The sequence below is a fragment of the Gymnoscopelus microlampas genome (genome assembly GCF_963454915.1).
Source record: "Gymnoscopelus microlampas genome assembly, chromosome: 7".
Taxonomy (NCBI): Eukaryota; Metazoa; Chordata; class Actinopteri; order Myctophiformes; family Myctophidae; genus Gymnoscopelus; species Gymnoscopelus microlampas.
The window spans coordinates 41,365,903-41,380,872 of NC_139944.1; the positions used below are offsets into that span (position 1 = coordinate 41,365,903).

The 14,970-nt window shown below is 40.4% G+C and overlaps 2 protein-coding genes across 2 annotated transcripts; one reads left to right on the forward strand and one right to left on the reverse strand.

Moving 5' to 3' along the window:
- The first annotated feature begins 162 nt into the window (after positions 1 to 162).
- LOC311049501 (protein LSM14 homolog B-like) lies at positions 163 to 3,609 on the forward strand. The gene is made up of 8 exons (XM_084063106.1): positions 163 to 1,411; positions 1,811 to 1,974; positions 2,075 to 2,204; positions 2,364 to 2,555; positions 2,756 to 2,836; positions 2,928 to 3,065; positions 3,195 to 3,333; positions 3,447 to 3,609. Exons 1-8 carry the CDS (start codon positions 1,285 to 1,287, stop codon positions 3,604 to 3,606), a joined length of 1,131 nt encoding a protein of 376 aa, XP_083919232.1. The 5' UTR covers positions 163 to 1,284; the 3' UTR covers positions 3,607 to 3,609.
- A 21-nt stretch (positions 3,610 to 3,630) lies between these two features.
- On the reverse strand, positions 3,631 to 13,917 carry cdh27 (cadherin 27). The gene is made up of 16 exons (XM_084063122.1): positions 13,808 to 13,917; positions 12,856 to 12,969; positions 12,565 to 12,714; positions 12,294 to 12,435; positions 11,771 to 11,937; positions 10,818 to 10,949; positions 9,970 to 10,152; positions 8,226 to 8,551; positions 7,965 to 8,107; positions 7,636 to 7,860; positions 6,970 to 7,191; positions 6,422 to 6,540; positions 6,101 to 6,202; positions 5,937 to 6,017; positions 5,387 to 5,479; positions 3,631 to 4,448 (listed from the first exon to the last, which is right to left on the reverse strand). Exons 1-16 carry the CDS (start codon positions 13,826 to 13,828, stop codon positions 4,227 to 4,229), a joined length of 2,442 nt encoding a protein of 813 aa, XP_083919248.1. The 5' UTR covers positions 13,829 to 13,917; the 3' UTR covers positions 3,631 to 4,226.
- Between the last annotated feature and the right edge of the window lie 1,053 nt (positions 13,918 to 14,970).

Below are 14,970 nucleotides of genomic sequence, written 5' to 3' on the forward strand. Positions count from 1 at the left end.
AATGCTGCCCAGGCTACATAATCCTTGACTGCAGTTTCAATGAAGCCCAATAGTTGCTTCTTTTGGGCTTGTTTGTTTTCATAGACCAGTTGCTTATTTCTCTCGCAGAATCTGGCAACAATGTTCAGCTGTCAGTTGAGTTCAGTCGATGTATGGGACGGAATCACATCGGTCTGCAGATGTCACGGGAAATGTTTCACACGAGACGTTTACATTGTAAACTAACACGTTTACATTCGTACTCTCGCTTGTCTATTTGAAAGTCGTACCACGTGACTTTAAATACTCCAAAAATGTGGTTTTCAGCACGACTATGACGTGAATTTAAGAGTTTTGTCATCCTCGACGTGCTGCGCAAGATGGCTGCAGTGTTTTTGCCCACAGCAAGTGGAGGGACTTCCTCTTTCTTTGGTGTTTCGCCCAGGTGGGCGTGTTTTATATGCCTAAACCTGAGCTTAACCCGATGCCTTAAAACCACGCCCACCTGGTCGAAAGACCAAAGAAAGAGGCTCACACAACAAGTGGAGTTGCTGCTGAGAAAATGCGTCTGAGGGGGCGCCACACCCTCCGTTTTCAGAGGAATTGTATCATCCTCCTCAAGTGTCTGAGCATCAATGAGTGCACACGCAAACAGTGGTGTAATTAAGTAACTGTAACTAAGTACATTTACTCAAGTACTGTAATTAAGTAAAATGTTGAGGTATTTTTTACTTTACTGTAGTATTATCAATTTTCAGTACTTTTAGTTTTACTTCTAATCCATCTCAAAGGCAAAGATTGTGCTTTTACTCCACTATAATTATTTGAAAACTTAATCACATCAGCCCTCTATACTTTAGGCCATTTGAGAATAGACGAACTAAAAGCTCACAATGCATGGCAAACGCCTTGTGAGCTTGTAGATCTACTATTTTCACAGTATTTTTATACATTTGGAAACATGTTAAATGGGACATTCTGCATATTGAGTACTTTTACTCTAGTATATTTTAACTTTACTCAAGTAAAGTTTGAGTACTTTTTCCACTGCTGCACATAGGTACAACAGGTGATTACAAGAACACTAAATGGATATTGTCTCCATCAAAATGGGTGTAACTAATGAGCGGAATTAAGTAGCCCAATTAAGCGACCACACGCTCCAAGGGCCACACAAAGGAGGTGCGTCACCGCATTCTTATAAAGACCACAGCTGACGCTCGATTGGACCTCTCCAGTTGATTAGTTGTAGGTGTGAGAACTCGGCGTCCGTCTGAGGAGCCTGTAGCCTAAACATTAACAAACATGAGTACTGGAGGAGGAACCCCTTACATTGGGAGCAAGATAAGTTTGATTTCCAAGGCCCAGATTCGTTATGAGGGAATTTTGTCTTCTGTCGACACAGAAAAGTCCACTGTTGCTTTGGCCAAAGGTAAGCTGGTATTTTTCCAGAATGTGTGCTTCTGTCCCCCCCTTCATTCATCTTCATCGGCTCTGGACAGACGAAGATTAAGAACTGTTTTTTGAAAAAACATGTTGCTATATCAGTGGTACTCAAACTTATATGTATTTGGTATTTTGTTCAAGGGACCCCCTAGACTTGCGTTACAAATGTTGACTTTAAAAATATATATTGCACGTTTTCAAAGATTTGCACCAACTTTTGACGATTTTAAAAAAATGGCAGATGCTTTCCTGGGCTTACGGGTTAAGTACACTCTTGTTTTATTCCCTTATTCACACTGTACTTTATATTTTAACTTTCAGATAATTTTCTTCAGTTTTATGTAAAGCACTCAGGCTTACCAGTTATTTTCACCTTCTCCAACAGTTAAATCATATGGGACTGAGGGCCGACCATCAGATAGACCAGTCCCACCCAAAGATGAAATCTATGAATACATAATTTTCAGAGGGAGTGATATCAAGGATATCACTGTGTCTGAGCCACCAAAAACGCATCATGGATTGCCTCATGACCCTGCCATTGTACAGGTAACTGACTCCAAAAACCTGCTAGATGCTGAGTGTATAAAGTCATGGTAATCACAACCAATATATGCATTAGTTAACTACAGTATGTATTATTTTGCAGTCCTCCATCGGCGGTACACCTAACCCATACCACCAACGCTGGAGTCCATATAGAGATCCAATGCCCTCCTATGACCAGCTGGCTGCCAGTTCTCTACTCAACCAGCGGTACGCAGCAGCGCTGGGTCTTGGTAAGCACTGCTCTTTGATAAGTGGTTGATATGTTGAGGTTGATATGTTGAAGCCTAATTTGGACTGCTTGCCAACTACGGTACACCACATTCCATTTCGAGTCTTAACTGCCTACATCTAGGCCTATTGAAACCGTAGTCCTTAATCATGTCTTTTAGGAGCAGGACTCCATGGCATTCCGGTACAAAGAAGCCCCATGGTAGAGCAGGCTGTCCAGACGGTTCCAATGGCTAATACCGGCCAGAAAAGGGGCCAAACTGCATCCCAGCAGCAGAACAGGGGGCCTGCTCGTCCATCCCAGCGCTCTGGACAAGATGGCTTCCAGACGCCGAAGAAGAATGTACCGCAGAGTAAGCAGACTGGTTTTAAGTTTTAAAAAAGAGCTGTCGTACACAACAAACACAAATTTATTTGGATAAAAAAACATCTGTAAATGTCGGTGCTATCGGGGTTCAATAGAGCATTTGGGCCTAGACATGTCACTGATGCTGAGGTATAATTGTGCTTACATTTTCTGTTTCCTTTTGACATTCAAATGATTCATGCTTAGGTCAGGTAAAATCTCAGAATGCCGCACCCAAGGTCCCTGGACAAAGTAATGAGGAAAACAAGAGGCCAAGACGAAGACAAAGTATAAAACATTTAAATACTTTATTTTTAACACATGGGTATAGTAGTTTGTTCTTGCGTGGTTTGATTGTGGTACTGTACTTGGCATGCAGGCAGTCGCAGGACCAGGAACCGTGGCAGAGGCCAGCTTCTTGTGGAAAACTCAAATGCTACCTTGCAATTTGAGTCAGATTTTGATTTTGAAACTGCAAACGCTCAGTTCAAAGATGATCTCACAAAGGAGTCTCAAGGTCAGCTGATCCATTAAAGTGACATATTGTTGTTTCAGATTTGTGCATTCACGTACTGTGTTAAAGTCGTCAAAACTTCAGTTTCTGTAAAGGTAGTTGTAAACAGATGTGAGTTTGATTTTCTTGCAGCAGAGGGAGAAGCCAAAGTGGATTCTGGGTTGGAAACGCAGAACAGCCAGGATATGGAGGAGATGGAGTTTCCTGGAGACAAATTCTATGACAAAACCAAATGCTTCTTTGACAACATCTCATCAGACTTGAAGCCCAGGTGAATGTTCATTTCATCATTTGGATGCGTTTCTACTAATCCATATTTTCACTTTGTCTTTAACACTGTTAAGGTATGTTTTGTAACTAACATGTTTATTTGTGTCCTCATAGGAGAACAACCTGGGCAGAAGAGAAAAAGTTGAACATGGAGACGTTTGGGGTACCAGGCCGCTTCCTGAGGGCCAGGGGCTTCAGGGGTTATCGTGGACGCAGAGGACAAGGAAACTCTGACCAGCGATCCCTGCCTAAAATTGGTAGTGGGAGGGTGTGAATTTGCTTGAAAAAGAATGCCCTTTTTTCTTTTGGGGGAAATTTGAAGCCAAGATTTGTTTTCTATTTTTTTTCTTAATTCATCCCAATGTCTCCTTGGGAATATTGTACTTTGTACTTGCGAAATTATTGAAATGATATCTCATGATCGGGAGTGGCATTGTCTAAGGAAGAGTTGGCACTCAATTCAGAGGCATGAAACTTGGTTTCTACCTCTTGATTAAACCATATTTGTTTAAATAATGTTTAACTATTTCAATATGAACTGTTTCAACTTTCACTTGAGGTTTGACCAGCAATGGTACTTTTTCTTTTTTTCTTTGTAAATATTTTAGAGGCATGTTTGACTGCCCAGATGTGAGCCCTTCCGAATGCTATTTATTTTCTACAACTGAGATGGACATGAATTACTATAGATCTTTTCTTTTCCATCAATACTGTGGGGTAAGCTTGGTTCTTAAACAACCAATAATAAATAAATGAGTGACATGATTCAAAGGCCTTTTTTATTTATTGTACATTTGGGTAAAGAGGGATTCTAAATGTGCAGTAACAATGTGGAGCATATGCAAACCTTAGCCTACATTAATATAAATTATGGTGTCACTGCAAATGACCAGCTCAGGTATAGCCTCCGCAGATTGCATGCAGTGGTTTGCAAATGGCAGCCAATTTGTCAAACTTGGGGTCTAGGTCATCCAGCTTGCTTAAAGTAAAATCGTCTTCAGGGATGTCGATGTCCTCCAGGTCTGAGAGGGCGTCAAAAGAGTTCCCCTCATCAGCATAGATGTGAGGCTTGTCGTCCACCAGATCAAACTCAGTGGCCTTGGCAGAAAGCAGCCTCTGGAAGGGCAGAGAGAAGTCAAACCTTACAGTAGTTATCTTTGACCACATAGTGGCCATTTTGCTCTTGCATACATAAATGCATCCTGGGGGGTTCAAGAATTTTAATGAAGGTTAAGTCAGGCATACTACATGCACTGTCAGAGGCAAACTGCTGCTGGAAGTTCAGTGGAATGCATTGCAGTCAATGAGCGGTTGGACCCGCTTATGAATAAACACCATTTTTAATGATTACAACCTTTGTTAGATAATAGGTTCAGGGAAAAAAAACATTATTTCTGATCTCTTGTTTCTTGATGCACGCTAGTTTCTGACTGGGCAGTGTTCGCTCTGGCAGATTTGTCAGGTTTCCAGGCTGGACAGCCCAGTCAGAGACATACTCTGTGCGCTAAGGCCTTGTTCAGACTGGCAGCCCAAATCCCAACCCAGTTGCTTGCAAATCCAGGTTGGTGTCAAATTGGTTTTAAGCAGTCTGAACGATGCTAAGGAATGTGATTAAAGCAAAAATTAGTTAATGTGGATTTTTCTGTTCAGACTTGATAAAATGGGAATTCAATCTGGATAAGCCAGAAATGTGATATGTCTTTTATTTTCCTGAACCAATTTAATGCAGGTGGCAATCATTAAAATATTGAGTTTATTCATATGCTTGTCCTCTTGGCTCTCATTTATCTTCATAGCATTCAGTGGAACTTCAGGCTCCAGTTTGCCTCACAGAGCCTGGCGAAGCTGCCAGCTAGAATTGCAGGACCAAGTTAAGTTTCTGTCTTATCCTTATTTTCAAATCCTTAGGGGGGTCCCAGTCCTAGAATATGACAAAATGACCACTATGGGAATATGATCAATACATGTACTTGCAGCTGATAGTTACATGATAAACTAGATGATTGAAAGTCACAAGACGATGAGAGGTCCTACAATATGTGCACACTACCAACCTGATGAAGAATGGAGATGAAAGATCTGTCTGAGATATCGCCATAGCTTTTGAGATTATAAAAGTCTTGGGCACTGGGAGGATGACCATTAACCTGTAAGCATGAATGACAGAAGTTATAGCTTCATTTTGGGCTACACTATATTCTTAAAGTATCAATTATGGAAATTGATAAATAAATGCTACCTTCATGAAACAATGACAATGGGGCTCATATGAGAAACGTGTTTGTTGTTTTCCTGTATCTGTCAGTGGGATAGGTGCTTTTGCTCATTATTTTCTTATAATAAATACTTATTTTGATTGGTCTTTTGTAATATTTGAATATTTTGAGCTACTGGATAAAACAAAAAAGGCTTGAAATATTTCACTTTATGTGCAATGAATGTAGAATATATTTTGTTTCACTTTTTTAATAACATTACGATTTGTTTAACCTTTCCAAGATATTGAAATGTTTTGAGAAGAGTGTGTGTGTGTGTGTGTGTGTGTGTGTGTGTGTGTGTGTGTGTGTGTGTGTGTGTGTTATATCAATTAAGAGATGAAAATACCTGTTTCATTGAGTGGCCATTAAGATAATAAAATAATTGATCTCCTGTGACATCTTGGGAAATGTTAGATTGATCAGTAACCTGTAAGAATGAATGACAGGTTATAGCTTCATTTTGGGCTATACCATTCTCAAAGTATGGAAACTGTTAATAATTAATGCTACCTTTATGAAACAATGTGTTTGGTGTTCTCCTTTACCCCCTTTGTGCCAATGGGATTGGTGGTTTTGCTCATTATTGTCTTCTTTTGGTATCATATTTGGTACCTGGAATTCAAAGAGGAAAAGTAAATATGACACAATTGCTATTTCTGGGGAGGGGGATATATAAATAAATACAGAGAGAGAGAGAAATATAGATATAGATAGATAAAGACATAGAGAAAGAGAGAGAGAGAGAGAGAGAGAGAGAGAGAGAGAGAGAGAGAGAGAGAGAGAGAATATTGTTTTTAGTGATTTTGCTGAGGGATGTACTGTATGTATGACCTGGCAGTCTGTTCCTGGCTTCTCAATGTTTGTTGAAATCAGAGTTTCTGCGCAAGAATTGTCAATCTGCTCAGGGGAGAAGGAGAACTCCTCTATGAAGATCGATAGCAGCAGGCAACCTGTCAGTATAGGGACATGCATTTTAGTCTATATGCATTTTAGGGTTATATGAATATATTGTACCATACTGTTGTCATTTTTCCTGATTCCTGCATTCTATTGTAATGGGTAATGGCTAGATACACTTTAACTACTAACCCATTACAGCTGTCATGCCAGGAGTTCCCCAGGCCGTTATTGTAAAAAATATTTTGCTCTTAATAATCTGCCTGGTAAAATAAAGGCTGAATACAAATGTTATAAATATAATATTTATTTTTTTCCCCGCTAGCTAGTGCCCCTTGCTTGGCCAACCTGCCCGGATAAACAAGAATGTGATGTAAGGCATCTCCCAATGAAGCAAAATGATTGATATGAAATGAAAACTGGGGATCCTCGAAATTACAAAGTTTGAGAACCACCAAAACCAATGAAACAGATGTTCTTACACGTGAGTAGACATAAGGTAACAAACACAGCCACGATGGCACCATGGCCGATATTGGAGCCTGTTCTCGTCCTGATGTGGCAGTTGGGCGTCTTGGAGCAGTCGCACACTATCACAGAGAGGTTGTAAATGGCACTCTGGCCTTGCAGGTCGGATACCTTCAGCTCAACGGTGTGTGAACCAGCATATACATTTTGCTCTCTCACCAGGTTCACCGTGTAGCCTGAGAGAATTAATGGTTAAAACACACATGTAAATTATATATATATATATATATGTACAATTATACATGTATTAGTTTTAAATATTTGTGATATTTGATTGGGGAATTGTGGTTCTATGGTCATACAGTAAGCGATATTGAACTTTGGATTGAACCTTGAAGGGTAATTATGACATAAATACAGCCATTTCACCATACCCAATACCAGTATATGTATTAAAAATGTGCCCGGTACTTAACGCAAACAAAGCATTTGTTTATGTCCTAAAAGTGTGATTCTGAGACCTGTTTTGTCATGCAGTGAGAGTTAATGGAATCACTATTTCTGGTACCTCCATCCAGGATTACAGAAGCGAGAGACAAAAACGATGGATAATATTCATACTTATTCCAGGTTCTAACAAGGCTCAACAGCACTTTAAACAAAAATAATAATAATTTTACCATGTAAAGGATCTATTCTCCATTTTCCCATCACGTCCCCCAGCAGTTCAAATGCAAAGGGTCCTCCAAAAGGATCACTGTCCAGGTCAATGGCTGTGATTGCGCTGGTGGAGGGGCCTTCAGACACACACATGTTCACACGTTTCTCGGTCAGCTGGGGCACATTGTCATTCTGATCCATCACATGGATCAGCAGAGTGGCTGTACCCGTCATAGGCGGGTCACCTGTCAAACACAACTTGTGTTACAAGTGCAATGAAAAGCGCAGTTGTGAAAATATGAAATAAAAAAATATTTTGTCCATATCATGGCATCACATGTGAATTAACCATTGTCAACCGCATGCAGTATGACGGAATAGGTGCCATTGTCCACATGAGGAGATTCTCTGTCCAATATCTTGGCTGTAGTGATGATGCCTGTGTGAGGATCCACTGTCACCCAACCACCAGGATCATCTGCTATCACATACCTGTTGATACATGGAAGATATTACTTACTAAGTCTGAGCACATAATTCTGAATGTCACCAGTTCCAAATCGATTATCAAGTTGTATAAAAGAAAGAAAGGGCTTTTTTGTTTACTTACACAAAATCTCTAGCATGACTGGAGTCAGGATCAACAGCTGTTACATTCCCCACATGGGTTCCAATGTCTGCATTCTCTTCCACCACAGCCTCTTTGATAGCCACAGTAAACATTGGTGGGTCATTGGTGTCCTTAACTTGAATGATGACTGTCACAGATTGCGACTTTGACACCGTCTGATCTGAACTAGTTGCACCTCCACCACTGGTCTCAACCTTCCAGAGGCCAGAGGAGGTCCTCTCCTTCACTTTACATGAGAAATATGGCACCTCATTTTCCACTGAGATGGATAGTTCTCTCTCTGCACCCTCTTCAAAGTCCAAAGGCTGAAATTACACAGTGGACCCAAATGTAAGGAGCCAAATTATTAGTTAAAATATTTTTCAAAACTGCATGATTGTATGATATGCTGCCCCTACCAATAAACAAGGGGAATTATGCCATTTCAAAACAAACCAGGTCTCTCTTTCTCTATTCCCTGTCCCCCATCTGGCACGTGATTGGTTTTATTATTGTAACGCCCAAACCACACCTATGCATAATGTAATTGGTAGTACAGGTGTTTTGCGGGTAAGGCAGGTGTCCCAAAATAGCAACCTTTGTGGGGGAACACCCCTTGCCCAGTCCTAAATACCAAATGAGTGGCTTTAGCCAGTTCGGCCCTTTATAGAGCCCCATGCATACCATGTGTAAACCATGTGGACCAGAGGCTGCAACCTGTTGGACAAAACTAACTAGGTGGGGTCAAAGGTCAAGGTCAATCAAATGTATTATTGATCAGCACATTGTCACAACTTCTGATCTATTGATTGTGGGATGAGGCTGGATGCATTTCCCTTTTCCCCTCCCTGCATTAAGTTTCCTAGATGATGTTAAGATAATAAATAAATAATTGTAAATGGATGACTCTACAATGAGCACTGATTGTTTTAATTCACCTGCACTTTGCACATATAATTGTTTTGCACAATGGACGGATTCAAGATATTTGTTGCTGATAGCCTGGTGCAGTCTGAGGTTCACTTCCCTGACCTTACCTGACCTGACCTGACCTACCGGTACATAAATCCATTGACCCCATTCACCTGCACCAACCTGTTTTACTGAGAGTGCAGTAATCAACCCACTCTAGCAGCTCAACTATGCATACCTTAAGGTTGCCCTTGTTACTTTTTGGATGGATCTGTGGATACTAATCAATGTTGGCCATTTAGCCGAGGTGCGGTTAGATGTAAACTTGCGCTGGAAAATCTGACATAATACAGCAGCGGGGAATCATGGTCAGATTTTAAAAAGCTTTGGCGGTCCTCAGGTGTTTCAACAAATCTGGCAAGAGTTCAGGGAGCGGAGCCTGAAGTAAGTCAAAATGTTCACAACATGCTTTAGAAAGCATGGAGAGGTGTGCAAATATTGATTGTTAGGTTCAATGAAACCTTAATACAGCACATAGTATTTTCAGGCCTTGTTAATTATCAAAAATATAGCACACTGCATCTTTCATTCTTCGTCTACTGTATTGTGATGATGTTTTGAATGTAACCAGACATATTGATTTGATACATAATTAGATTAGTTTTAATAGCGTTTATTATTGCCATTATTATTATTATTCTTGATGAGTCGAGCACACAGGAGGTCGTAAGTTCCCACAGCAAACATTCTGTACGGCAACTACAGTACAGTGTCTAAGACTGGAGGGTGTTGCCAATAAAATGCAAAGTATGCAGTCAAACAGAGAACTCACTTTTACAACGGTCAGGATTCCATCATTGGTGTCTCTTTCAGTTTGTATCATGAAATGCCCGCCCTGGTCACCACTGATGCTGTATTTGGCCCTCCATGCTGGGCTGTCCTTGCTGTCCCGATCAGTGACGTGTAGTCTGAGTGGAGATGACCCAGTCTCCCCTTCTGTCACGTTTCCAGTGCCCTGCCATATGCACCAAAGGCAGAGAGGTCAAAAGAGCGTAGCCAAGAATGAACAAACAATCCAAGTTATACAGTAAGCCTATATACATTATTTCACTGTGGTAGTGTTAATCATGTCTTCTTTCATGAATGGAAGGTGTCTAGTGCAGGGGTCTTCAACAGGGGGTCCGGGACCCCTAGGGGGTCCTCAGAGTTACTACAAGGGGTCCGCCAAATCTTTGTGTGATAGGATTTTTTATTTTACCTTAACCACTTGAACCCTAGCATCCCTTTTCTGAGGAGAACTTTAGCCAAAAATAGCAGATCTACAAGCTCACAACGCCTCGCGCTGCGAGGTGTTGTGAGCTTGTAGATCGGCTATTTTTGGCAAAGAGGTATAGGTGTAGTAGAGGGAAAAAAGAGCAGACCAAGTAAACAAAAAAAATTCAATCTGTAACACAATTTTATACAATATAGAGGGGGTCCCTGCTTCATCTCTCTCTCAGGGGTCCTTGGCCTGAAAACGTTGAAGACCCCTGGTCTAGTGATTTCCATGGCCCTATAGCACAGTGTCCATCAAAGTCTACAGCAAAAACTCAAAACGACATCAATCAATGCATGAATATCTGACATTTTTAATTTGTTCCTAGATTTGTAGAGTGTTGATAACATAACATGAATACGTACAGTTCTTCCGCTGATACTCGGCAGATTGTCGTTGCCATCCTGGATATGAATTAGTACAGTGGTTGAACTTGACAGTTGGACCACTTCTCCATGGTCTATGGCCTCCACAAGCACTGTGTAACTGTTGCTCACCTGAATACAGACATAAACAAACAGGTCATTCTTTGATCTGTATATTCTTTGCTGTGCTGGGTTCTTCATGGTGTAGCCTACCTGGGATCCTAGATTCTGTCTCTGTGATTACCTTGCTTATTGTAAATTGCTCTGGATAAATTGTAAATTGTAATCTGTAAATCTGTCTTTAACAAGCTAGTATGGATTGTGTTGAATTTATCTGTCATACATGACATTATACACTGAGGTTTCATGCCTATATTGCACAATGAATGCATGCTTTTCCAGTTGGTTTTAACTGTTTAGAATCCCATTTCACGTTTTATTTTTGGATAAATAAATCCAACTTCCCATGGCCTTTTAGATGCATTAAACGTAATGAAAAGTATTCCCAAAAGGAAATTCCCTAATTTGCAGTAGCACCCTTCTGTCCCAATAACAGTTACGGTGAGGTATGGGGGAGGAGAAGTTGTCAGTCACTAATGATCAGAAGAAAACTTGAACAACCACATTGTTTTTGTGAATGTTTTAGCACGGGGGGGGTGGGGTGGGGGGTTACTCAATGTCAATACAGATGCATGACATGTTACTTAAAAGCAGGAGCATCAATTGTTTTCTTTTTTTATATATTCAAGAAAAGGGGTCTTTACGTATTTCTTGCATTAACAATATTTTCTCCATAAAAAAGTAGGCCTTTACGGTTATGTTCTGTAAGTAAGTCGGGGTATTAAAATAATGTACCTGTGTTTAATCCAGAAGACAATGGTGAACCATACTGGACTTGTAAAACAAAGTCTAGGCTACAAACTGACATTTTAAGGGGAAAATATGTCACCTGCCTCATAATCCAAACATCCTTTAAATGAGATCCCGCCAACATCATTAATAAAGAAGAACTCAGCATCTGGTGGTGTTGGAGACACAGATTTGATTTCATAGTGGAAGGTTGAGTTTGGTGTTCCGTGCTTGTCTTTGTCACGGGCAAACACAGCTAGGAGGAAGGAGCCTATTGAGGGAAAAATAACTATGATAAATGCAGTGTCATTTCACAAATGTACATTTTATGTCTGTATTCTTTAGAAAGGGAGCTATGATAACGAATCAAAGAAAACTGTCTGGAACTTGCAAAAAGCAAGATGTTTGTCCTGATGAAGGTCTAATGACCGAAACGTCGATTTAATACATAGCATCCTTTTTGCAAGTTCCAGACAGTGTGTGGGACCCTTTTCTTTGATTTGATATCATAATGTAGATCCCTTTCTGAACATTTGGACCTTCCTGATTGTCCTGCGCACCTGCCACCAACCTTTGAGGTGTTCATCAGCCTTACAAAAAAAGTATATATAAATCTGTATTCTTTACCTTGTGCCTCTTCTTCACTGATGGTCAACTCATATAAATCTCTCTCAAAGCGTGGTGGGTTATCGTTGATGTCTCGTATGGTTATTTCAACCCCTAATTTGGTGTCAGGTCTTCCGTCTTCCGTTTTTGTCTCAAGACTCAGCTGCAGAATATAAGACAGCACCCATGCATTTGAAATCATTGAAATGTACAGATTGCTTGTTAGGAAAGCAGATATGGGGTAAAAGAACGTGTGTCATGTTATGCACGTAATATGTGCATACGTCCAAACCTTGAGGAATTGGATCTCCTCATAATCAACAGCCTTATGGACCTTCACGATGCCAGATGTTCGATTTATGGAGAGGACTCCCTTAGGCTCCTCATCCACCCCTGCTCCATAGAGACCAAAATGTACACGGTACTTGCGCTCGATATCGATCTACAATGTGAGAGCAAACGCTTTATAACATAAAAACATTTTAATTACATTTGAAAAGAACACATCAAATGCGTTTGAATGGAAATAACATCTATAATTTTAAAGAATACTCAAATGTTCTCTCTTTAATCGCTTGCTTACTTTTCCCAGCTCGTATGGAAAGGGCACAGGGCCCTCATCGATACTAAAGGTGTCAATGATCCAAGCCCTTTTTTCACGTCTTAGCTGCTCTGAACAGGCAGCACTACAGAAGATCTATAAGCCATAAAAGACACAAAAAAACACAACACTGTGTAAAATAATAATGATAATAATAAAGTGTGCAGTAGTACTAGTAGTAGCAGTAACAGCAATCTCATGTTTTACAGTAATTAGCAGTACATGATTTATGTCTGAGTATCTCTACATGTGGGTTAACTGAGTTGTTTAACTGGTTCTTGAGTTGAAGAGTAGTATTTAAAATGTCAGAAATGCTCCGCATGTTTGACCATATAGCCTTACAGACCTAGTTCTCATCAGGAATGAGAACAGGTTTGTACACTTTGCAAGGTGATCCCTGGCTGTGGGTTTTGAGATGTCAAACTGTTTTGAGATGTTTTGCATTGTAAAATGGCAATTTTAGATCCATTACATATTAGACTGACTGCTTGCTTACAAATATTTCACGATAGGTAATACAATGACATAAATGTGCTCACAAACAGCATGCTACCTACAGTAGCTCAACGACCTGGTCTACAATGGAAAACAACATTGTTTCACAGTAGTTTGCACTTTGCAGTAGACAGTTAAGTAGGCTAAAAGCCTCATTTATACTTGGTTGCGTGCCGGTGTCGTGCTCAGTAAATAGCAGATCTACAAAATCACCACATGACAAATGTGACGCGTGGTGAGCTTGTATATTTGCTATTTACTGAGCACTACACCGGCACGCAACCAAGTATAAATAAGCTTTTAACTGTCATACAAAGTAAATATTGACATTTAAAAAAAACTTTAAGAAGATGAGGTTTAAATAAACTATGATCTTGTAAAAGAACAAAACATAAATATACACAACAACAAAGGTAATTGTACCGCTCTCTTCACTTACCAATAGGTAGAGCAGAAGCATTGTGGTGTTGATCTCACTCTATTACCTGCCTTTCTGTTAGCTATGAGCAAGTGACAAGACACTCAACCCTTTATCACTTTCTCCAGCACACACACACCCACCCACCCCCCACCCCCACACACACACACACACACACACACACACACACACACACACACAGACACACACACACACACACACACACACACACACACACACACACACACACACACACACACACACACACACACACACACACACACACACACACACACACACACACACACACACACACACACACACTACACATGCAACACATTACACAGTCAAGAGGTGATGGGCTCACTCACTTCAAACTTTCAACAACACATTATTCTGAGCTCATTGCGTTTTGATGTACTGAATGGAGTTCAGCTGCATTCTTGGGTATGGAGAGATCAGACCTCGCATGAGCTAAATGCTTTGTTCACAGCAGTATCAGTGGGTTGAGGAGAATTTTTCGTTATGCTATGTAGGCTAGTAAAACACATAATGAAATAACCACACAAAATGACTGTGGACTGTGGATACAATTTAATGATTCTAAATGCAATGTTTAAGCTGAAAGGTCAAAGGCACACCTTTGTATTTTGGCTGCTTTAGGAGCACACCTATAATCTTGCTTGAGAGCAGTGTCCTAAAAATGTTATCTGGGACGCTGAAGCCAACTCGTGCTGAAAACACTTAAAGGTAGGGTATAAGTGATATTGTTTTTGTAAAAAATATGTGTAAAATAGCTGTATTTCTGACCCCTGCTTCATTGCTATGAAGCAGGGGTTTTCAACTGATTATGAACCAGGGACCACCACCTTGACTGAGAATCAACCTGGGGACCACTGTTGTGTTGGGAACTTGGGAGGGGGTATATGGGCGTGGTGTGAGGGAAAAAGCTATTCAATCAAGCCCTTAACACTCATTATTTAACTGAGGTTTCCCTTATTCTGTTCTCTTAACCTTCCATATTAAACTCATGTTAACTGATTCATTGCAACTTATGTATGAGCAAGCAGACACATTGATTGATTACACATCAACCAGACAAGGCAGTACAGTTTCCCTTGAGATTCTAATCTAATCTTCCCATTTCTGTGGAATTTCTTGACATCCGACTTCCCAGTAACTGA

Coding starts and splice junctions, on each gene's coding strand:
- cdh27 (XM_084063122.1), bottom strand. CDS start 13,828: ATGCTTCTGCTCTACCTATTG. Junction 11,938..12,293: donor CAGTGAAGAAGAGGCACAAG/GTAAAGAATACA, acceptor TTCCCTCAATAG/GCTCCTTCCTCCTAGCTGTG. Junction 6,018..6,100: donor AAACACATTGTTTCATAAAG/GTAGCATTAATT, acceptor TCATTCTTACAG/GTTACTGATCAATCTAACAT.
- LOC311049501 (XM_084063106.1), top strand. CDS start 1,285: ATGAGTACTGGAGGAGGAACCCCTTACATTGGGAGCAAGATAAGTTTG. Junction 1,412..1,810: donor CACTGTTGCTTTGGCCAAAG/GTAAGCTGGTAT, acceptor CTTCTCCAACAG/TTAAATCATATGGGACTGAG. Junction 1,975..2,074: donor ATGACCCTGCCATTGTACAG/GTAACTGACTCC, acceptor ATTATTTTGCAG/TCCTCCATCGGCGGTACACC.